Source organism: Centruroides vittatus, unplaced genomic scaffold (assembly GCF_030686945.1).
Source record: "Centruroides vittatus isolate TY-2023 unplaced genomic scaffold, ASM3068694v2 contig_7, whole genome shotgun sequence".
NCBI classification, from domain to species: domain Eukaryota; kingdom Metazoa; phylum Arthropoda; class Arachnida; order Scorpiones; family Buthidae; genus Centruroides; species Centruroides vittatus.
This window is the reverse complement of record NW_027122442.1, coordinates 2,605,395-2,630,851: the sequence shown is the minus strand read 5'-3', so window position 1 is coordinate 2,630,851 and position 25,457 is coordinate 2,605,395. Positions and strand designations below refer to the sequence as shown.

The 25,457-nt window shown below is 31.5% G+C and overlaps 1 protein-coding gene and 2 long non-coding RNA genes across 3 annotated transcripts in view; 2 read left to right on the top strand and 1 right to left on the bottom strand.

Annotated features, from left to right (window-relative positions):
- LOC136980496 (OTU domain-containing protein 4-like) overlaps positions 1-25,457 on the top strand; it is an 89,477-nt gene that overhangs the window by 30,064 nt on the left and 33,956 nt on the right. The window contains 4 exon segments of the mRNA XM_067276626.1: positions 6,576-6,657; positions 16,597-16,738; positions 17,674-17,725; positions 24,172-24,304. Of these exon segments, the coding sequence (XP_067132727.1) occupies positions 6,576-6,657; positions 16,597-16,738; positions 17,674-17,725; positions 24,172-24,304 (409 nt within the window).
- Positions 9,780-10,082, bottom strand: LOC136980512 (uncharacterized). Its single transcript, XR_010881569.1, has 2 exons — positions 9,923-10,082; positions 9,780-9,848 (listed from the first exon to the last, which is right to left on the bottom strand). It is a non-coding gene; the product is annotated as an uncharacterized lncRNA (long non-coding RNA).
- LOC136980511 (uncharacterized) lies at positions 10,385-10,731 on the top strand. The gene is made up of 3 exons (XR_010881568.1): positions 10,385-10,421; positions 10,504-10,588; positions 10,663-10,731. It is a non-coding gene; the product is annotated as an uncharacterized lncRNA (long non-coding RNA).

Below are 25,457 nucleotides of genomic sequence, written 5' to 3'. Positions count from 1 at the left end.
AATAATTTGCAAACCATGTCCGGTGATCCTTCTTCATATCCTTCAGGTTGTTTCATGTATACCTCATGTGATAAGTCTCCATTTAAATAAGCCATTTCGATGTCATAATGCTTAACTTTTATGTTCTTAATTCCGGCTATAGTTAGGAGTGTTTGAAGGGTGGCAGTTTTGATCATCGGGGCATATATGTCATTGTAGTCGAAGCCATACTTTTGTGCATATCCTTGAGCGACTAAACGAGCCTTAAAACAGTTAAGTTTATTGTTTTCGTCTCTCTTAATTTTATATACCCATCTGCTTCCTACTGCAGTTTTACCTGGAGGTAATTTTGTAATTTTCCATGTGCCGTTATTTTTAATGGCTGCTATTTCCTGATTCATGGCTTCGCTCCATTCTTTGGAATGTTTGCCTGCGATTGCCTCGCTATATTCTCTCAGTTCTACTGCATCCTCTGTCACTGATAAATTTATTGTTTCAATTAACCTTATAGGAGGTACTCCCTTAGTAGTTCTTTCCGATCTCCTTAAATGTATGCCAGATTCTTCCATTTCTTGTTCCCTTGTTTTCGTGTTGCATTCTTCTTTTAAATTCGTATTATCAACTGTTGTAACTTGTTTTGAATTTTCATTATCATCGTGTATATTGATTTCGGAGTCTCTGTGCTTGACGTTTTCCAGAAAGTGAACATTTCTGCTTATTGTTATCTTATCAGTTTTTGTGTCAATTAATCGATAAGCTTTCGACGCTCTCTCGTATTCTACAAAAATTAGTTTTGTGGCTTTAGGTTCTAGTTTCTTTCGATCTTTAGGTTTAATAATATAGGCTGAGCATCCAAAAATTCTTATATGTGAGAGGTTTGGCTTCTTTCCATGCCATTTTTCGTATGGAGTTGTTTTGCTCGCTTTAGTAATTAATCTATTCTGTAGGTAATTTGCACTATTCACCGCTTCTCCCCAGTATTTGTTCGGTAATCGAGCATCAATTAACATGCATCTTGTCATTTCTGTCAGATATCTATTCTTCCTTTCTGCTACTCCATTTTGTTGCAGGGAATAAGGTGCCGTAGTTTCCCATAGAATGCTTTCATTTTTAAAGAACATCTTTAAGTTGGTACTTGAAAATTCACCTCCTCTGTCCGATCTGATTCGTTGAGGAGTTCTTTCAAATTTTGTTTGTACATATTTAACATATTCAACATATTCCTTTATTTTATTGGGTACTTCACTTTTATGTTTAAGAAGATATATTTCAGTGTACCTACTGTAATCATCTATCATGGTTAAAATGTATTTGTTGCCTCTTGGTGTTGCTGTTTGCATTGGTCCGCATACATCAGTGTGTATTAATTTAAGTAATTGATAGGTTTTGGTTTCCAATTTCCTTGGAAAACTTTTAGTAGTCATCTTGGCCTCGATGCAATATTCACAAGGTTTGAATATGCGACATTTCTGAATATTTATTCCTGTAGCCAATTGTTTATTCTGCATCAAAATTATGGAGTTCATGTCATGGTGCCCTAATCTTCTATGCCATAAATGGATTCATTCCTTCATATCATTAACCACTGTAAGCGCTTTATGTGATTTATCAAGCTCATACAAACATGTTTGCTGTTGCCGATGCTACTGTTACTCCGTTTTTCTGGATAGAGCAAATGTTCCCTTCAAATTTTATGGTAAACTCTAGTGTCGTTAGTCTTCTGACTGAGATTAAATTTCCTTTAAGTTGTGGCACATATAGCGTGTCTTTCATATATATTTGATGTTGTTTGTTATTTTCATCCATGCAGGTTATCATTACATTGCCTTTACCTTCAGTGTATAGGGCTTGACCATTAGCTAGTATTACTCTCTCTATATGTTTACTATTAATGGTTGTGAATAAATACTTCTCACAACACATGTGACGAAGCTCCCGAGTCTATGTGCCATTGATGAATCTTGTTTTGTGTTCCTGTCTTAAAACACACATATGATTCCTTCCCAAATTAAGGGATCACCATTTATTGTGTTCCGGACATTACATTTTTGGCGACTGACCTTTCCTTTTAGGCTACTAGCCGCCAAGCATTCCTTTAAAAACACAAACATATAGCTAATTAAAAATATAAACATTTTTAATAATGTCCGGAACACAATAAATGGTGATCCCTTAATTTGGGAAGGACTTTGTCTTCAAGAATTAATTAATTATAATTATCGCCATCGGACGAAGATTTACAGACATAATTTTGAAGTATTGTCACCAGGGGGCAGCTTTCCTCATCTACATTTTACCAGCGCCTATTTCGTTGTAGATAAAAGCCGAAACAACCCCAAGAAGGTATGATGGAGAATAGATGATGTCCGTACATCACTAGTAACTGTTTGTTAAAAATGTTTATATTTTTAATTAGCTATATGTTTGTGTTTTTAAAGGAATGCTTGGCGGCTAGTAGCCTGAAAGGAAAGGTCAGTCGCCAAAAATGTAATGTCCGGAACACAATAAATGGTGATCCCTTAATTTGGGAAGGACTTTGTCTTCAAGAATTAATTAATTATAATTATCGCCATCGGACGAAGATTTACAGATACAATACATACGATTCCTTTACTGGGTGTTGTTCATCACTAACTGGTTACGCTAGTCCAACTGCCTTTTTACCAATCTTTCTGATAAGCACCAAGTCTAACAGGTTATGGGCCCAGTTACGGCAACAAATAATTAAGCATAAGGAAAAGATAAAAGTAAATTCAAGGAATAATATAAACTAAATAGATTTACGTAAGAAGAATATTCGGTGAGAACAAGAGACTTCACAATGGCGGATAAAACTTACGTTGCCATCACTAAATTGAACAACAACAATTATCACATTTGGAAATATAACATGGAATTACTGTTGATAAAAGACAAGTTATGGGACGTAATACAAAAGGAAATACCCTCGGATCCTGACTCATCTTGGTTAACAAAGAACGGAAAGGCGTGCACCATGATAGGCCTCCTGATGGAAGACAATCGACTGCCATTAGTAAGAAAGGAAACTACAGCTAAAGGAACTTGGGAAGCCATAAGGAAACACCATGTTAAGTCTACACTATCAAATAAAGTTTACCTATTGAAGAAAATTTGCAATTTAAAACTAGAAGAAAACAGCAACATGGAGATATACTTGGCCAACATGGAGGAAATGGTTGATCATCTTATGGCACTGGGAGAAACTCTAGCTGAGAAATTAAAGATAGCATTATTACTTAGTAGCTTGCCAGACAGCTATAGCTTTAATAACAGCACTATAGACTCGTCCAGAAGATGATATAACTCAGGAGTTAGTACATAATAAATTAATCGAAGAACACTCAAGAAGACCTCATCAAATGAAGAATGTGAAGCGGATAAAGCATTTAAAGTGGGAGCACGCCCAGTAACTCAGAAAAGGAATTTGCTCAAAAGTTATTTTTGCAAAAAGGCAGTTGGACTAGCATAACCGGTTATGTAACAAAAGAACAAAGAGTGCACACAGTCTTGACTCACGGAAGGTCAGCGCTGGAAAGGGGAGAGTGAAATGAGGTCACCTTCCCCGAGGGGTCAACAACACCACCAACCTTTTATTATGTCAGAACATCTACAAAACATCGCGATCATTGATTCCAACATCAACACCACTCAATATCAAATAATTACCATCCTAGGAGGGGATATATTTGAAAAATAATGGTCCAAAAAATTAAACAGCAACATGGTCTTAAGTATGATGCAGTGAAACTGTGGAAGTGAATTGAGAGTTGTAGAAGCTTATGAGAGTAGTATTGCTCACTTGAGCCTAAATGTTGGAATCAACAATTGAAGTTATTGTTAAATATTATATGACATTGATACATACAACACACTGTGTTGTGGTGATGTTTTTAAATATTTTTTTTCTGTTACATAAATACAAGTTTGTTGGCACTGTTGACCCCTCGGGGAGCCTCTTGGTGGTGACCTAGTTTTACTTGTTCGAATCAATGATTGAAATTATTGTCAAATGTCATACGACATCGTTATGTACAACGCATTGTGTCGCAATGTTTTGTAAACGTTCTTCCATTACGTAATAAAAGGTTGGTGGTGCTGTTGACCCCTCAGGGATGGTGACCTCATTTCACATTCTCCTTTCCAGCACTGACCTGTGAGTCAAGACAGTGTAATCTTTGTGTATTCTTTGTTAGACTCGCATAACTGGTTATATAACTTCTTCTGCCTGTGCCTTCTCCTAGGGGAGGTTGGTGGCCAGCAAATACCATGAATCTCTATTGTGAGTCTTATGAATAATTTCTTCAGTATCTAGTCCTGTCCAGTATTTAAGGTCATCCATCCAGCCTCGTTTTCCTGAACCTGGCATCATGTATTTCAAGATCAAGTTAAACACTATAGAGTTGATCAAAAGTGACCAACCAATTATTCTTTTTTCTCAGATATTCTTTGATTCAGAACATGGGATGAAATGGCACCTGACACAATTAGCAACAGTTGAACTCATAGAGACTTTATTCAATGTCCAGAAAGAAATACCAATGAAGATGCTGGCATGGCATCTGCAAACACATTGGAAGAACTTCAATTGAACCTCATTGGAATGAAAAAAAAACTTGTTAGTTGAAGTATTGCCAATATTTGAAGATGTGTGTGCAGACATGATCAAAATAATCAGCCCTGCTGGTTTGGATTTAGAAGAGAAAAACAGCATTGAAAAAGATGAACCCATACCTACCCTAATACAATCTACGAACAACATGAAAAATTTCAGCAAATTCCCGTAAAATTGTTGAGTGTTGCAATTGACAGACCAGAGCTCTGCAGCCAGTGTGCTGTGGCACAATGCCTCCAAGAGGAGGAAAAGAACAGTTTATGGTGGGCATTTGAATATGATATAAACACAGGTACTCCTCACTTTACGACCTATCTGCTTAATGACCACTCGCACTTACGACCAATTGAGTTTCGACCTGCATTTCGGGGAGTCCTCTTTCTCAGCTTGAGTGTCGATCCGTGGTGAATGGTGACATGCGCAATAAGCATACTATAATAGGCTTGCGCGTATTATAATAGCCTTTTAATGAATAAATTTGAAGTTTGTTGCATAATTTGTATAATTTTACAACAATCCCATATTCCTGATGCAAGCTCCTTGCTTATCAACCAATTCACTTAACAATGTAGTCATCTGAACAGAACTTGGTTGTAAAGTGAGGAGTACCTGAAGATGTTAGGCAAACATTGTCCTCTTTGAATTATTGTTTATTGCCACTGATGATTGCAATAGAAGGAATTGTAAAAGCTTCAAACTATCACATCTTTTCAATCATATTTCACAATATTTGCACATGTAAAACTGAGTTGCACAGTTGCCATCTCAATTTTTGTGAAGTGACAAGTAGATGTCTGTTGCATCCACCTGTGATCACATGACCCTAGTCACATGTTACAACTGTGATAATTTGCCAAGAATGGTTTCCAGGTTGTTAAGAAATAAAATTGAAATAAGAAAATTGATAATATAAAAATATTTGAAATTAGTTTATAATCACAAATTTAAAAAAATCAGTAAATCAGTCATTTTTAGTATGTACTTTGTAACTGCTGTATTATTTCATTGTGGCATGCTGCAAAATTCTGGGAAGTACTGGTACCTAGGTGTGCCATGAATGAGAAAAGGTTGCAGAGCATAAGTTAAATTGGAAAAACTGGTGAGAAAAAGAATTGGTAGATATTTCTTCATGACTTTAAGCAACAGAATTAAAAGTACGGTACTGTATACTCATTGCACTGTAGCTAAAGTACTTTTACTCAATCTGTAGAATGAGTATACAGTACTGTACTTTTAATTCTGTTGCTTAAAGTCATGAAGAAATATCTACCAATTCTTTTTCTCATCGATTTTTCCAATTTAACTCATAATACTCCAAAATAGTTTTAAAAAGTTTGATTTGGTGCCATCCTTGTTTTTAGTGCCAAAATTTAATTTTGATGATGATAAAAACTGGTTGATTGTATGTGGAATTCAATATATAATAACAAAAATGTAATCAAAGTATGGTCATATTGTAAAGATTAATTAAGGTTTTTTTTATTAATGCTTTTATTTAACTAACTATTATCTTCAAATCTTGCAACTCAAACTTTACCCATTTAAGATTAAGAAGACTGAAACTTTGAGGGCATATCTGAATCATCATTAAAATATCTTAAGACTTAGAGGATGATTCCATCCACTTTGTCCTCCCCACCCTGAAATTCAATAAATATACAAATTAAATTATATATTTGGTTGTCAGTTTTAATGCATTGTGGTGATGGCTCCACTCCATCATATACACCTTCAATCTTGAAAAACAGAAAAAAAATGCTTTTATTGGTCAAAGTTCCTTTATACATAATATCCATAGCAGTATATAATTAAATTAATAATTATAATCAAGAAATAAGTTGCTTGATTTTTATTTATAATTTGTTTAATAATAATAAATTATTATTTATTAAAAAAAAAAGCTTTATACTGATTTTGTAATAATGATAGTAGATTATATTCCTGTTCTTATAATTAATTTCAGATTACATTGTGTTATAGTCATGGTAACCATTATGATTGTGTGTATCCAAAATGTTTTTTGGAGTCTGCTGCTATTTGTCAGTGTAAGTTCTTTTTTATGAATATTCATAATAATTTTTTTATTAATTGCCATAACTTTTAAGTTATACATCTTAATACAAGTTTAATTAAAACATTTTCTTTAGCAAAAAAATTTAAGTTTAAGCCTTTCCTTATTTAATAAATTCAATATATTTGATGACATGTAATGGCTATGAAATGTTTTAAGAAATGTTTTTAACTTGTTATATAATTTATCCAATTTTTTCAAAAACAATATACAATAATGATGTAACATTAATATGTTACATATCAATGTATTGTTTTTTTATCACAAAATTTCAAAATTTATATGTAATAGGGTAAGATAGTTTTGTTAGCAAAATTATAAAGAAGTAATCTGCATGCAACTCTCAGTGTGCACTTTTTTTTACTGTTAGCTATCAATACAGTGTGGTTTTCTATTGCTCTTATTACCAATTTAAACTAAACTATAAAACATGAGTAAAAAGTGAAACAAAAATAATAAATCTTTATTCTAACAATGAATATTCTGATGTATATTACTGTTTTTTTCCTCAATTCTAATGCACACTATTCCCTCCCCTTGGTCTCAAATTGGGGTATACATTAGAATCAGGTACAAAGTTAACTTAATCCAGTCTTGTTCATGTCATTTGCTCTTCACTCTGCTCAGCAAATCCGTTTGTTGTATTATGTTGTTGGTATAAACATTATACATATCCAAATATTGTAATATTGTTGCCTTATAGTTCTTCCATTATGTAATAAAAGGTTGGTGGTGCTGTTGACCCCTCAGGGATGGTGACCTCATTTCACATTCTCCTTTCCAGCACTGACCTGTGAGTCAAGACAGTGTAATCTTTGTGTATTCTTTGTTAGACTCGCATAACTGGTTATATAACTTCTTCTGCCTGTGCCTTCTCCTAGGGGAGGTTGGTGGCCAGCAAATACCATGAATCTCTATTGTGAGTCTTATGAATAATTTCTTCAGTATCTAGTCCTGTCCAGTATTTAAAGTCATCCATCCAGCCTCGTTTTCCTGAACCTGGCATCATGTATTTCAAGATCAAGTTAAACACTATAGAGTTGATCAAAAGTGACCAACCAATTATTCTTTTTTCTCAGATATTCTTTGATTCAGAACATGGGATGAAATGGCACCTGACACAATTAGCAACAGTTGAACTCATAGAGACTTTATTCAATGTCCAGAAAGAAATACCAATGAAGATGCTGGCATGGCATCTGCAAACACATTGGAAGAACTTCAATTGAACCTCATTGGAATGAAAAAAAAACTTGTTAGTTGAAGTATTGCCAATATTTGAAGATGTGTGTGCAGACATGATCAAAATAATCACAATTTTTTTGTTGTATTATGTTGTTGGTATAAACATTATACATATCCAAATATTGTAATATTGTTGCCTTATAGTCCTTAACCACTCTGCAGTGATCGACAAATATATCTGTCAAGGGCGATCATGTGGCAGTGGTGAATGATGTCTATATCCACAAAGAAATTTTGCACACATCGCCAAAAACTAGCCAAAAATTACCGTAAAAAATTCACATAAAGGAATTATATGATGACAAAAAGATTTTTCTTTACTAGACATAACTGTTTTAAAAAATTTTTTTTAAAAGATGTGAAAGACGAGAAAAATGCATGGGAAAACTCTTAAAAAATTTCCCACCTTTATTCTCCACTACATTGTGGTAGCTCCATATCTGACTAACCCACTGTAGAAAGGTTAATTCTGATTTATCATTGTCTACTCGGACACAACTTATTATTAGGACCTTATACTGGTGTTTTTGATATTGACACACAGATGAGATCTGATTCATAAAAAAACAATTCCTTTATTATATCACCTGTAGTAATTTTTTCCTGTACACATGTTACATGGGTTTTGGGCTAACATACCCCTCATCAGCAGTATTACTACGGCACTAAAATAACAAACAAATAAATAAGATGTTAAAATTTAAGAAATACAAAAATTACCCGACAATAAAAATCTTCAAAAAACTTACAGTACAACACAATAATATTTCGAAGAAATTGAAATATTATTATGTTGAAGAATTATACAATATCATTTTTCTGTATTAAATAAGAATAAGTAAAGATTAAATATTTATGAATATACAGATTTAACATTTGTTTAAAAGGACTTACTCTAATAGTTGCTCAGATTAAATTAATAAATTAACAGTCTCATACTGTTTTCTTCTATTTGTATTTTTTTATTATTTGAATGCGTCTATTATGGCATTCCATGATTAGTGGATTATGCATGATTGGTAGATTATTGTTTCTTTTTCTCATATTTATAATGTTCAAATAATTGTCTTTTATAATTATTAGATTCCTTTTTCTTTATTTTTATTGTATTTGCAATTATTTCACATTGATTATTATTGCAATGTTCTGCTACAGCAGAATTTGCATAATTACTTTGTATAGCATGTATATGGTTTTATTCTTATTCCAAGTTTTCTGTATGTTTCTCCAATATAAGTTTTGGCTGGTTTGCAATTACAATTAAATGAATAAACTGTTTCTCTTTTTTCCATGATGATAGTTTTTTGCCAGACCTATGGTATAAATATCTTTTAATTAAATCATTTTTTCTGGTATTAAGTTTACTTTTTCTTTTAAAAAGGTTTTTAATTCTTTCAAACATCTTTGGTATGCGTATTAAATTTATACATTTTTATTTTTATCAAAACTCTATTTTTGTTAACATTACTGTCTATCAAGTTTAACCATTTTTCAAGTATTTTTATTAGGATAACTGTTATGCAAAAACATTTTTATAATTGTTCGATTTCTATTTCTTGATTTCTAACTTACTAGTCCTATTTTTAATTTTATTGATATACATTTTAAATATGATACTATGTATCTGGAATTTCTTAAAAATTCTGGTATACACAGTCATAAAATCTGTTAAAATGTTGATTGTACAATAATTTTGACTTTGCTTTTGTATTTGTCTGTGGATCCTATGTTGCTGTCTGTCTAGCTGTTACATAGTATTAAGATTTGCGATCGCACTTAGTTTTATTAGTATTAAGTAGATATAAATCTTCCTCGAAGTATCAAACACAAATTCGTGTTAATAACAACCACTTGGCTTTTTTCCACCTTTATTTAGTTGATACGGTACACGTTTCGGGCCTTATGCCCCTCATCAGTCAACTAAAAAATATAAAATAATGTATACAGCGTTTTTACCGACAAGTTATATAAACATTTAAACGTATATAACATACCAGTTCTTCCCCCAGTATGGCACTTGTACACGGTAAGTTTGGACATTACAAACTCGAGGATAAAAGTTATAAAATTCTTTTACATCTGTTTTGAGTTAAAAAGTACAACTATTTAGTATAACAATAAATTTACATTAACTGTGAATAAAACTGGGACAAGTTCTTACTTTGTTGTTCTCTTGTACTTCTTAGTAGATGGTTAATACACAGTACATTTTCAAAGGTCGTTCGAGCACTTTTGGCTCGTTTATGTTGAGACAGAATCCAGAAAATTTTTTAAAAGACAAATTTGTAGACCAACTTTGGGTATAAGTTTTAGTCTGAACTTTCCCCTGTTGAACGTTGTTAGGTTGCGACATTTAAAAGTTGGTCTACAAATTTGTCGTTTAAAAAATTTTCTGGATTCTGTCTCAACATAAACGAGCCAAAAGTGCTCGAACGACCTTTGAAAATGTACTGTGTATTAACCATCTACTAAGAAGTACAAGAGAACAACAAAGTAAGAACTTGTCCCAGTTTTATTCACAGTTAATGTAAATTTATTGTTATACTAAATAGTTGTACTTTTTAACTCAAAACAGATGTAAAAGAATTTTATAACTTTTATCCTCGAGTTTGTAATGTCCAAACTTACCGTGTACAAGTGCCATACTGGGGGAAGAACTGGTATGTTATATACGTTTAAATGTTTATATAACTTGTCGGTAAAAACGCTGTATACATTATTTTATATTTTTTAGTTGACTGATGAGGGGCATAAGGCCCGAAACGTGTACCGTATCAACTAAATAAAGGTGGAAAAAAGCCAAGTGGTTGTTATTAACACGAATTTGTGTTTGATACTTCGAAGAATAATACAACACGGTTTCACAAAAATCATAAATCTTCCTACTAACAACCACTTGGCACTAACTTCTACACTTGCTATTTGTGGCGGCACTCAGTTATTGGTGTTTGCTACACTCAGGTTTTCTTTTAGACCCTTCAGGGGACTAAGGCCTTGTAGCCTAAAAACTGCACACCAACATCAAACATAGTTGTTTGGAGGGATCCTACCTTTCTCTACTGTTTATCTCCTCTCCCTCCTCCTCCTCACCTTTCTCTTACCCTCTTTTCTGCCAGCTAAACACCTTGTGTACGGCCAGTGTCTTTCTTGTATGTATGTATGTATGTACCTACTTAATAATAAGTTAAACCACCAGTATAAACTATTCAGTAAAACTGCATTTGTCATAAACTACAAAAACATGACCATTCACACCTTTAAATACAGTGCCAATTTCACTTTATCAAACATTTTCAGTCATTTTAAAATGCCCTGCCTCAAGATAAAAACTTGTAATTTAAAAATAAGAACAAAAGCTGTCCTCGAACAGTTTTCACTTCAAAATTTTAATGTTTTAGAATCTCTGTGGCTGTCAGCCATATTGTGTTTTTTTTTTTTTTTTTGTTTTTTTGTTTTTCTTTTATAGTTTGAAATACATGTACATATATGTATATTTTTCCTTTCTTTCTTCTTCCTTCATTTCTACTTTCTTATATTCGTTCCTTTGTCTCAACAATTCGTATATCAACCGTTATCGCTGGAGGGGGAGGATTACTCCTTCTAAGAACCAAGGGATAAACAAAGAAGAGGGTATTAAGACTGCCACGAATTTGGGGAGTGAGAACAAAAGAAAAGAAGCCCCGAGGGCTAAATGGCAGAAGAACGGGCACTTTTTGGCTAGACCTCGAGAGGAACGGAGGTGCAAGGCAGCGTTCGAGACTCGAAAGAGAGAAAGAAAGGCTGCAGGATCGTCAAGGCCAGAGAAAAATAGGCACAAGGGCCAGAGAGCGCTGAGAGAATAGGAGAACATAGGGGACAAACAGCCAAATAAGGAGGAGGAGGAAAGACCACCATTGTGGAAGGGTACTTCCCCGAGTGTATCGATCGATTGTGAACCCGGGTACTTTCTGTCTATTTCTATCTTTCCTGAGTCTATCCGTTTCCCTATTACATTAGTTTTAAGGTAGTTATAAGTTTAGTTTTTAAGTCGGTTGTAAAGTTTTCATGTTACGCGCGTGTGTATTATTGCTTCTACACGAATAAGTGGCAACCCCTTCCCCAGTGAGGCTACTGAAGTTGGGATCAATTGTAAATAATAAAGAAAAGAACTGTGTTCCGAGAGAATTAAAGGAATATTTAATTGTATTATAAGTTTTTGTGTTCCTATTTATAACGTCTGTTTGTGTACATACAAATCTCTAGATACGAACAACCACATCCCAATTATTTGACTGCACATGTTGGACTTCCACATAGATTATATCATCTTTGTCGATTTATTTTTAATCTATGTGGAAGTCCAACATGTGCAGTCAAATGATTGGGATTCTAAAGCATTAAAATTTTGAAATAAACTGTTCGAGGACAGCTTTTGTTCTTATTTTTAAATTGCAAGTTTTTATCTTGAGGCAGGGCATTTTAAAATGATTGAAAATGTTTAAATGCTGTACTAATTTCACTTTCTCAAAGATGTGAATGATTTGTTTTTGTAACACCAGTAATGAAAGAACAGAAGAGGGAAAGACGTAAGTTAGTCTAAAGCAGCGTTTCTCAAAGTGGACGATAACGCCCCCTTGTGGGTACTGGAGGCTTTCAGGGGGGCAGTAGAAGGCTCAAAGGAAATTAGGGAAGCATTAAGGAAATCTAGAGGGGTGATGGCAGACAAATTCTATCTATAAAAATCTGACTATAATATATATAAAATGCTGATAATCTATATATTTTTTAATTTTTATTGAAGATCACAACCTGAATATTTCTAACACGTTGACTTATTGTGGCCGTCGGCCATGATATTGTATATTTTATATTGAATTAGTCTTAGATTTTCTTTGTTCCTTTGTCTAACTCTTCCTAGAACTCTCTTTGTCTAACTCTTTGCCCTTGGGGGAGGATTATCTTTCCCTCAATAGTAAGAACAAAAGAGGGAGTGAGGCCCTGAAGCAAAACAGACAGAAAGAGTGCCAGTCTGGGTTGGAATCCCGAAGAGGTAGGAGCTGAAAAGGAGTGCTCCAGAAAGGGAGAAGGGTGATCTAAGAGGATAAAGTGCAGAGAGAGATCATCGAGGAAAGACGACTCAGTCTGAAAGAAAAAGATTATAGACGAAAGATCTATAAGGAAAAGGGCTACAAACGTAACAAAAGAGAGAGATCCGAAGTTGTTCCCCACCAAAAGACACATCGCAAAGAAACCCGGGTATTTCTACTACTTTTCTTATCTTTCCTTATTTCTTCTATTCTTCCAATTTCTTTTAGTTTTAAGTTAGTATAAGTTAGTGTAAGTGAATACGGTCCTCGTCAGATTGTCGCGTGTGTGCAAGATAACTGTTTTTGAGGACAAACATTTAATGCCTATATATATTAAATTCTGGAAGTTGTAAAGTTGGGATCCTATGTAAAGAACCTGTTCAGAGAGAATAAAACTACTTTGTATTAAGTTTTATTTTGTACCATTTCGCTCGCGGGATCGTGTACCTCTTGTTACGAACACACTACATTATATTATGGTATGAATGAACTTATTATAGTAACATTATTGCATAAATATGCTAAAAATGAAAGTTCAAGAATGGCTACCAAGAATTTTGGCTGCAGAAGCAAATCTCTCAACTGTACCCTGAGTTATGGTCAGTTGTTCAACGATTTCTGATAGCATTTCCATCGTCGTATTTGTGTGAACGTGGATTTAGTGCTGTAGCAACGTTGCTAACTAAAAACAGAAATCGGCTGCAAGTTACCGAACGCAACGACTTACGGCTGATTTTAAGTGAATTCGACCCTGATATTAACAAACTGGTCGAAATACATCAGATTCATCCTTCACATTAGATAAGTTTTAAATTCAAAGCCTTCTTTTAATGTTAATAAAAATACTTCTAAATATGATTAAGTATGAGTTTTATTTCCTCTCATTGAAACATTCTTTGATCTCAGAAATAGGATATAGATCACACCCTATCTATCCTATCCATATAATAATGCATGTTTAAACATTATATTTGCAACTGTTTTTAAGATATGCAACAGATGGTATCGTAAAAAGGCAAGTTAAAAAATATGGAGGCACTAGGATTTTTTTTAATCTCAAAGTGGGCGGTGGTCGAAATAAGTTTGAGAACCAGTGGTGTAAAGTGACCAGATTCTGAAACGTTAAAAGCAGAATATTAGAATAGGCATTTCAACAAGACAAATTGTGACATTGTCATAATGTCAAGCTACAATATTTTTTCATATTTTAATTTAAAAAATTACTTTTAGAATGAATCAAAATATAAGTTATTTAAATTTTTAAAATGTGAGATCCCTTGAATATCATACACTGTAGAGCAATTGTTCTTAATTAAGAAATCTAGAAAGTTGTCAGGTGTCTGCAGGCTTAGAATGGTAAGAATCAAATTATTTTAATTTTTACTGTTCTCTAATCAAGCATCATTTCACTTACAAAAATGCTAGTATTAGCTAGATCATCTTCAACAATAGAAGTGACAGACATTTTCATACCACGTTAATTGTATATCTGAAAATTATTTATGCTTATTAGTACTTTGAAATTTTGTTAGTTATTAGACCCACTGCTCTATCACAAGAAACCCATATGTTACTATATCATGATTTTATATAGAAATACATATATTAAAATAAAACTGGTTTCTTTTTGTATTTTTATTTGCATTATTTGCTGTAAACATTTAAAAACATTATTCAAAGGAGAAGTCTATGATCTTCACCTCACTGGAAAAGGGATCCATGGAATAAAAACGGGTTAAGAACTCCTCCTGCCTTAAGAGGATCAAGTGATAAATTTTTGATCTGTTTATTGTAAGATCAGTTCTATACAAAATTTATTGTTCTATATAATGTAAAAATTTTGAAAGTCCAGATCAGAAGTTTGTATACAGTTGATTGTTCTTTTAGCCCCGAAGCTTTTCATATATGGTTTCATTGAAAATTACATACAAATTAGTTTTGTAAAAATTATTATTAGACATTTCAATGAAACCACATATGAAAAGCTTTGGGGCTAAAAGAAATATTTGTTTTTATTAAGTGTTTAGGTGGAAGACTTCCCAAACTTTTGAGTTTGGAAATACTATGTAAAATGAAATTTCAAAAACTTATTAATTTATTTACATAATTTTTGTTATATACTGTGTATTAAAATGGCTAGTTGTAAGCTTATGACTGCTCTAGAAAACAATAGCATAAGCTAATAGCAAATTATCTTGTAATTTATAATTAATACAGCAGTTTCCAGCCCGATGATTTCGGCTTTGGTTGGTGGTAGCTTTATATGTTACAGGTTGGCTGCTGTTGATTATTTGTATATATATGCCTTGCCGGGCTTGCGATGGCCAGTTAAGTGCCTTTGGGAGGACGTGGGCACTTGATGTGTCCCCAGCCGGTGTTGTGATGGTCGTAGTTTATGCTTGGATATACTGGAAGGAAAGATTGGACCGAAGGTCCAGGTAGCGTAACTGGTAACGTGTCTGCACGGTAAGCAGGAGTTGCGGGTTCGAGTCCCGCTTCGGACCGATTCTTTTCTTCTAGTTCGGTCTAAATTATTTAATGAAATTATAATTATTAAATTTAGCTAGAGATGGCGCCTAACGCCACACTCTAATAGCAAATTATCTTGTAATTTATAATTAATATAGCCGTTTCCAGCCCGATGATTTCGGCTTTGGTTGGTGGTAGAAAAATTATACATAACAAGTAATATAAAAATAAATTTTTTAAAGTAAATTCCTACTTAGGTCAACAAAGAAAAATTTTATTTTAGTTACTTTTTATTAAATAATTACAAAGTTCGCTTTTTTTCTCCTCGTGCCCTCTATCGGTCCGAATCGGCATATTGCTGACGGGCGTCACAGTTTAAATTTAATTTAATGAATTAATATTTGAAAAAACTGTATTAACATCAAGTGTCATCCACTACAAGTTTAAAAAAATGTATTTGAACTTGAGTGGATAAATAAAAAGTATTTTATTAACGATTGAAAATTTGAACAATATATATATATATATATATATATATATATATATATATATATCATGTAGGGAGAGAGTGAACTAATAGTAGGAATTTAAAAAATGGCTTGTTACATGTGGATACATTTAAATTTATAATTTATATTTAGAATTATTTAATTTAATATATAAAAATAATAATAATAAATTATACATAGTCAATTCCTAGGTGATATACTAAATGGTACTTATGCAAGTCAAATTTTAATTCAGAATTTCCTTAAATGTTTATGTAGCACTCACAACTATGTGCACTGAATTTGATTGAAACAAAAAAAGCATTTGATGACCATATAAGTAGAATCATTTTTTCAATTTTTATCTTATATACAGGAAAAGATACAGCATACTAAATATTGTATATATTTTAAGACACTCAGCTTATGGAGTTATGCCATCTAAATATGTTTACTATTGTACTATACTTATCTCCTATGGGATGTAAAATATGTTTGTGGTTTTAAGTTTCCACTGGCTAGCAAACAATTATAAAGTTGAATTTATGTAGTGTACATTGGGGAATGGCTCTATTAATATAAAATAAATGATTACAATTTTTTTGTATATTTTAAAGTAATAATTGAATTTTTTTTTTTATTAAGCTCTGGTGTATGAAGTGTTGTATAAATTTGTTTTTAAATTGGGAGATGAAGTTGATTTGGCAGTTGAGAAAATGCTACATGATAAAGCATATTCTAAGCAAAGAAGAAACAATATTTTAAACAGAGAATCTCACAGAGAAAGGTAAATAGAAGAATTGTTGTCAAGACACATTACATTTACTTTAATTACTTAGTTGTTTAATTTGGAGAATTTTATTGAAATTGATTACACAGACACGATTAGATTGCCATAATTTTCTGTCTTAATCTAATCTATTAGACATTAGTATTTATTTAGTGTTTGTATTTTGTCACAGAAATAATAATGATAATATACATAAAATTTTAAAATTGATTTATTAAATATATAGATATTTAATTATAAATACTTGTAAAATTATAAAAATTAGTTTTAAATTTATATTTATATATTTATTTTTAATTTATATATAGAGTATAGGTATGATTTGAGTCTAATATTTGTACAATTAAAATAAAGACAAAATTGCCCAGAAGGGATCACCATTTATTTTGTGTGCTCCAAGACACAACACTTTTCGGCAACTGACCTTCCTTTTTAGGTTACTTGTCGCCGGAAGGTTATTAAAAAGTCCTTTTAAAAACACACAAACATTTCCAATTAAAATTATAAAAATTTGTAAAAAGGAACTGGTGACATAAATCAGACGTCTTGCTTACATCCATCTTGTCTTTTTAATATTTGTGCTAAACTGAACAAATAGTTCAGTTTAGCACAAATTAAACTTAAAACATAAGTAAGACAGAATTTGTTGTATACAAAAGCATTTTAAACAAAAAACAAAGTTAAATATAGAGAGGAAATTTTTATTTAGAAAATTTTTTTTATGAATTTAGAAAGTTTATAAAATCATCATAGAATGATCATTTGAAATACAATGATTCTTTTAGAGAGAGACTGTATATAGTTGCTTTGAATACAGAATAAAAACTAAAAATAAAATTTAAAAAATATCACCATTATTTATTTAAATGTATTAAATGACATAATCAACATAATGTGTATTTTATTGATGGTTTTTCTGTTTAATTTTATAGTTCAAATTCCATATCAAAAGAAGAATTGGGAGAAACAAATGAAGATGAAAAGGTTTTTATAAATTTAACTTTAACTTTTAGAATAATTAAAGTATTTTCATTTAAAAATTTTAAAGTATTAAGATACTAATTATTGATAAACTACATAAAAATACATACAAATTGAACTACTAGTGCATTATTTTAAATACTGTTGTTTGCTAGTATGTAATTTTTCTTTTTATCATTTTTTTTATATTTGATATTTACTACATTGGACATTAGACTATATTGTAATCATGGATCTTGATAAATGACCATCCATGGATCACGGATGGTCATTTAATGTTGTTAAAATTAACAGGTCCTAAAACAAGTTAAAATACACTTATAAAACTTTGTTTATTGTGATCAGTATTTGGATTGTTACTTTATTTGGATAAGTGTACTTTTTTTTTTACTTTTTTCATATTACCCTCAGCATATGGATGTGCATTATCACTATAGGCAAGTACTGTACAAAAGTGATTACATTAAGATGATTCTATTGTGTATATGTGGTAGCAAATTATTTTTATCTTGTAACCCTTAGAAATATTCGAATGTTAATCAAATGCGAAATGCTTTTATTTAATAGTATGTTATTGTTGGCAATGCAAATAAACAGTAATCAATGTCAAAATGGATTTATTAGAATGTAGCAACTTCTGAAATGATTGATACTCAATATGATATCATTATCATTATTTGATTATATCATAAACTAAAGATAACCAAGAATAGATTTGTTGGAACCCTTGCAGCAACTAATGCCTGTGCCTATTCTACTATGGTGTTCTCTATTTTGATTTCATATAATAATTATAAATATAGTCTATATTTCATCTCCTGAATCATTTTTATTTCTTGTTTTTTCTTTCTTTTTTTTTCTCCTGGACACATTCTAGGATGCTCTCCCCATAAAATCTGGCCCTGAAGATAACATTTTTGATCAGACTTTTCAATTACAATGCAATATTTAATCACCTGTTTGTATTAATCTGTTTTTGTATTAGATTAGTAAAAATTTTTAATGTAGTTTATGTAAATTTAAAACTAAGAAGTCATACAGTATGACAGTCAACTGCCATGAATTATATTTAAATGATTAGTTATAGTTAATTGTTTGACAGTATATTGTAGAAATATATATATATTCCTTTTTATATGGATTTTTACTTTCTTTGATCTTTCTCTTTTGTCTTGATGGTATGTTGCCTAGAGGAGCAATAAATCGGGGAAGGGTGGAGAAAAAGGATATATGCAGGTGGATAAGAAAATATGGGACAATTTTTCTTGATATGTAGAAGTACAAAGGAAATTACTTTCAATGAGGAGGAGAATGTGGAAGATTGCCAGGTCAAAACTGTTTCCAATAGCAGTATTTATCTCCAATGAGAGAGGGATACCAGACGTCTTCCCATATTAACAGTCTTCATTTCATCTGCCTGTTATGTCCACTGTCTTAATTTTAGGATAGATTAAGGCATTATACATTTGTCGCAGTTAATATAATTTGTAATAAGAATTGAGAAAGATATAAATGTAAAACAACAGTTATGTACCTTATTGGGTTCCCATGCAGCCTAAAAATAAATCTCAACAGTATAACCATTATAATTAACTGTTGTTGTGAATTTGTAATATTAAATAACATATCCAAAAATTAGTTTTAAATTTATGTGAAAAATACCTGATTAAATTATTAATATTTTACAATATGATAAAAAATACATACAGGCTTTTTCAAATTCTAAAATGTACATATTTAAATGTCCAAAGGTAGGGAGATCAAATTTGCTATTCAATAGTTTTAATTTGTTAACATTGTGTTTGATTAATGATCAGTGGTTGGTTTTGGTGGTCTAATTTGAGAGGGTACTGAGTAACCATTATTATTATTATATGTAACAATTTATTTAAAATAAATTATAATTAATAAATAAATTATAATTATATATATATATATATATATATATATAAACTAAAGATTCAAAATTTTTGTTTTTTCAATGTTAATGTTAAAACATCTCAGTACTCTACACCTCTGTTCTGACCAAGTCACTGGTGCAATTTTCTGGCCTACCAGAAAATTGCAAAAGACCATTTGCCTGGTGGCCACTTCTTACTTCAATATATTGTTTCACTCAAGAAAAATAAATTAATAATCAAAATACAAGCATTATCTATTCATTTATTGCATTAAATTTTAAATGTCTTATTCTAATTCAGGCCTTAAATCACTGTGGTGTAGCCCATGTGAATCAATATTCAGCTTGCCACAATATGCATCATTAGCTTTGACCTGAAGACTGATATGATAGTGCCCATATTTGACTAATACTTAGCACTTATAATCATTAAAAAGAATCTTTCAGCATTAAAGTATTTTAATATTAAAATTAACAAAAAAGCTATGCTAGTACTTAGACATTGTTCCTTGTTTAAACCTACATTTGAACTCTCAGAACCATGAGTCTTGCTCTTTAAAGTTTTAAAAGCTCTATAATGCCTTGTTGACATTGTTTGTTTGGTAAAAAATATTTTGAAACAAAAACTTTACCTTTAAATTAACAAAAATAATTGCATCTCTTATTACAACATTGTATGATGATAAAATTTTTACATTTGATCTTAAGAATACAGATTTAAATTACAAATTTTATTTGGAATATGCATCATTTACATCATACCTGCATTTTAAGTATGTTCTATATTTCCTGAAGAAGACTTTTTATAAATGTGTACAGTACAAAGTACATAATCATTGAAAACACTGCCAAAAGACAGTGTTTTTAATTATTATATACTTAGTACTGTCTGGATCTGATCCTGGGTCCCCAAAGTAGAAAACTGACACATTAACTTCCTCAGTCATCCAGCTGATATGTGCATGTGTCCCATATATATTTAGGCCCATTTCATATATACAGTCTATTCCAGTTATTAGCCTGGTCAGTTAGTAGGACATGCCACATATTATGACAAAACATTCAAGAACAGAATCAGATCCTATAACCCAAGCATAATTTACTTCACCTACTAGCCCTGCTTTTAGTGCCCTGTTGCACAGTATTTTTCTTGAAAAATAAACAAGACACAAATTTGGATATTTTGTGCTTTTCCATATGTGACCTCAGTCTTGTTTCCTTTATCAGCTGTCAATTGTGATTAAGAAAGAAGAAACCTTTCAAGAGTGCAGTTCTTGTCTTTCCCTTTCTCACTGAATTGTGTTAGATTGACTTGACCACATGTTTCAACAAGGTGTGTACTGCAGCCATACAAAATGATGAGACAGAAATTCTTGGAAATTCTTCATTCCCTACCTCACGTCCCCACCCCACTTTTGTCTTTCTGGCCATTAACAGTCTGGAGGGCAGATTGAGTACTTGTCCTTCAGTTCTTCGGTGTTCAATTCATGATGCCACAGATTGAATTAATGCTTTCTAAGAAAATTGATCTACTAGATCAAATCAGAAAAGAAACTCCTTGCACCAGCTACCAGCAACTGGTGGAGATGACAGGTGTGTCCAGAAACACAATCTCACACTTGATGAAGCATGAAGACAAACTTCGAGAAGACTGGACATCCTGCAAAGGAAGCCAAGGAATTAAACAGAAATGTGAGGACAAGGATCCAGAAGTCAACGTTGCTCTCAATGGTTTGCTGCTGTAACTGGTGAAAGGTGTTCCAATGCTCAAATGTCAAGCAGAGGTCCTTGCTAAGAAGCTGAATCACCATGATTTCAAAGCTACAAATGGTTGGTTGTCTCGATGGAAATTGAAACATGAAATCAAATTTAAGAAAACTCATGGTGAGAAGTGCCAACGTTGCAAATGCAGATGAATGAAAAAAATATCAAATTGCCCAAACTTCTGGAGACATTTTTTCCAGATGACATCTACAATGCAGATGAGACTGGACTTTATTATCATGCTGTGCCAGATGGCTTGTTGTGCTACAAACACATTGCTTTATCTGTTCCAAGAAAGCAATGGATCATATAACTGCTGTGCTGCTTGAACTTGTCAGGTGGTGACAAACGAAAGTTATTGGTCATTAGAAAAGTGCAAAGTCCCAATGTTTTAAAGTTCTTTGAATGGACCACGGTGGTTTACTGTTCAAACAAAAATGCATGGATGAATTCTGAACATTTTAAGGAATGGCTTAAAATGTGGGATCAAGAGCTAGAACAAAGCTGAAAAAAAAGTCATCTTGCTGTTGGACAACTGTCCTTGTTGTGATTGACTGGAAAACATCCAGATTGAATTTTTTTGCCTCCCCAGACCACTTCTTTGATGCAGCCCCAATGGACATTGTGATCATAAAGAACTTGAAGATTCTGTAGATAACTGGTAAATTTTATTCTCTAAGCAATTGAAGATCTACTAATGTCATCTTCGACTGCCATCAAAGTAAGCAAAGGTCAATGTTTTACAAGCAATCCAGTTTCTAAGTGACAGTTGGCAGAAGATAAGCAGCAAGACAATTCAAAACTGCTTTGGTCACTGTGGTTTCATGCACTCAGACTCGACAATGCAAACAACAATGAGAGTGATGTTAATGTAGAAGTGAAACAAATCTATCAATACAATTAGTTTTTAAGAGTTGGCAACAATCATGAATGCCACGAAGAAAGTGAAGATCTGAAAGACAGTATTGTGGCAGAAATCATGGCAAAACATCGAAAGATCTCAGAAGACTAAGAAAGTGACAAATATAACATGACATTCCTGAGCCTGAGCCAGTAACAAGCCACACTGCCAGAAAATTCATTAATGGACTACGGTGCTACATCATACTGGAAGGCAATGAAGACAGTGTTATGTCCACACTGGTTATCTGTGCAGATTTTCTTTTGGTGCAGTCAATCAAAAGATGTCACGTCACACTAGACAGATTCCTACAATAAATCTGGTAATCATTCTGTACAACACAGCATAAGGACAATGCATGTGAAATTAAAGATTAGTAAGAGAATCTTCCCATTTTCTAGATTGTATTGCAATGATTTTTTTTGTACAGAAATATCTTCTCATCATTAGAATGGTTTTATTGCACTCAGATGTTTGTTTTATTGGTGAGAACACACATTGACGTAGCTCTTTAACATAACTCTTTAACATAACTCATTATATCATAATTTATTGGGATGTTCATTTAGTAGCCCTGCTGTTTTTAGTCCCAAAAAGCTCTGGTCTCAATGCTGTTTTATCAAGCGGAATCAACTATATATATAAAATGGGCCTTGATTTCATATTTTTGGGCCAAAATTTGTTGCCACTCTGATACTAGACCCAGTAACTGATTTTTGCCATGAGGCCATATGTTTACAGTAACACAGCATTGCTACACAAATGGCACTGCACTGCTGTGCCATTTCAAGCATTTAACTGTGTCATGAGATGGAATGGCTGATCTGTAGGACTGTTCTGAGTAGGAGATGACACTATTATTTAAGAGTGCTGTCACAAGACAGTACATTGTACACAACCACTTTGTTTTTTTCCATATAATGTTTTGATCAGTGCTGATTTTGATTAAAAAAAATTAACTTGTGTAATAATATATGTATAATTACTATGATTTTATTATATAATTACATGAAAAATTGACATTATTTCATGATTCTATTTTTTTTGGGATGCTGTAGTTCTGCTGCTATTAATGAATTATTTTCCTATTTGAAATTTTTGATGTAAAGTCAATATACAGTCAAACCTGTTTTTGTGCGATTTTTTTTTATGCGATTTTTTTTTATTTGTGCAGTATAGTCGGCGACTAGTCTCGTGCGATTTGTCATGTTTCACGTTGACTTATTATAGCTAAATAAACTTATTATAGTAATATTATTGCACAAATACGCGACAAATGAAATAATTTATTTTTTAAGTCAACAAAACACCACCTGGACAAAAATATGTAAAACAGACGATTGATGAGACGATGCAGTCAAGTGCTGACATCTGTTGTCAATAAATTCTATTTCGTACGGTTTTGAGTTATTTTCTATGTGAGACTTTTTTATGCGGTCCCTATCCACCGCATAAAAACAGGTTTGACTGTATTTGTTCAAACTATTAATTATAGAAGAAAGATTTTTAAAAAAAAAAAAGAATATTTTTACTTTTTGAGAAAAACACTGTTATTTAATATACAACAAAAAGATTATCATCCAGTTATTTAATAGAAATTCTCGGAACAGAAAAAAACAATATTTCTATTAGGTCAATGAAGTTTATATTCCATAAACTTTATTGGTTATTTAGTTCAATAAGTTATATTGCAAGAAAATTTGTTAGTGAGAATATTGTTTGCATATTTTAGGAAGGTTGAAATGTTCTAAGTTGTATTAACTAGTAATAAAAATAGAAATTGGATCAGTTTTATTAATATGTTAAAGTTATTAAAGATTTAATGATGTAATTTATTTTTAATACTTACAAAATTTTAAAATTATTAAAATATTTAATATTTAGGAAGATGCAAGTACTGAAATAAGAAAGGCTCTTGCACAAGGAATACCTCCATTTCCTTATAAAGTTGCAAAAGCACTTGATCCAGAAATATACAGAAATGTGGAATATGATTTATGGAATGAAGTGAGAAAAGGTGTGTTTTCATCTCAGAATATTTAATAACTTAAAAGAAAAAGCTATCACACTTTATTAATGTAATTAACTGGAGATTGAGATACAAAGAAAATAAATTTCGTTTTTTTATAAGTTTGTCATGAGTTAAAACAAAAGAATAAGTTGTTAATGGTTTCAACAAATATTAAACTCCATCAGTGAGAAAATTCTAAAAATAATTTGATGCATTACAAAATTAATATATTAAAACAAGAAAACCTCTTGATGAAATAGTTTGTTCAAAATGTTGTAATCTTTTGAAGTTAAACAGAAAATAAGTTTATCAATATTAAAATTTTCTGTTTAATTTTTTTCAGTTTTTAATTTCCTTTCTCCTGAATAAGTAATTAAAAATAAAAAAATTAAAAAATGTATTTTTTTTTACTTAGTTTACATAATTGGGACAGTTTGATTGCAGGTGTTCTATAAATTAGGGGGGTGACCAGCGAGTAGTTTGCTAACTGGTGCTGGGATTAAGTTATTTAATATTTTTCATTATTTGAAACTTTATTTAGATTCTTTCTGTATAATTTTTTTAAAATCACAAATGAAGTGTCTTCACATTTCATTGTGGTTTTAAAAAAGTTGTATAAAATTTAAAATATCAAATAATGTTAGTTTTAAGTCATGTAAAATGGATTTTTTACATTAGAATTTAAAACGTAAAAATATCATTTTTAATTTTGATTTTATTATTTAGAATTAAATTAACTTTATTGTAATTATTAAAGATAGCAGTCTAACTGCCTGTGTTTTTAGAAAATTATTTTATATTAATTAGTAAGTCTGAATAATTGTTTTGGCACAAGAAAAACTTTCTCTATTAATTAACCATAATTATCTAATGTGAATGTCAATGTCAATGTTGTTGATTCATTGTTAATCATCACTGTTACATCACGAAACATAAAGTAGATTAGACCAATCCCCTATTATAGTATCAATTGACCTATTTAAATTCTGAAACATTCTGCTATTTTTAAAAAAGCTGTTTTAGTTAAGTAAAATTATAAATTTGAGAGAATTTCTAATAATGTAATAGCAATAAAATATATTATTGAAATATTTTATCTTTATTTGATAAATGACAACCTTTTTTTACGTTCCAGCAATATTCTATTTCGTAAAAACGT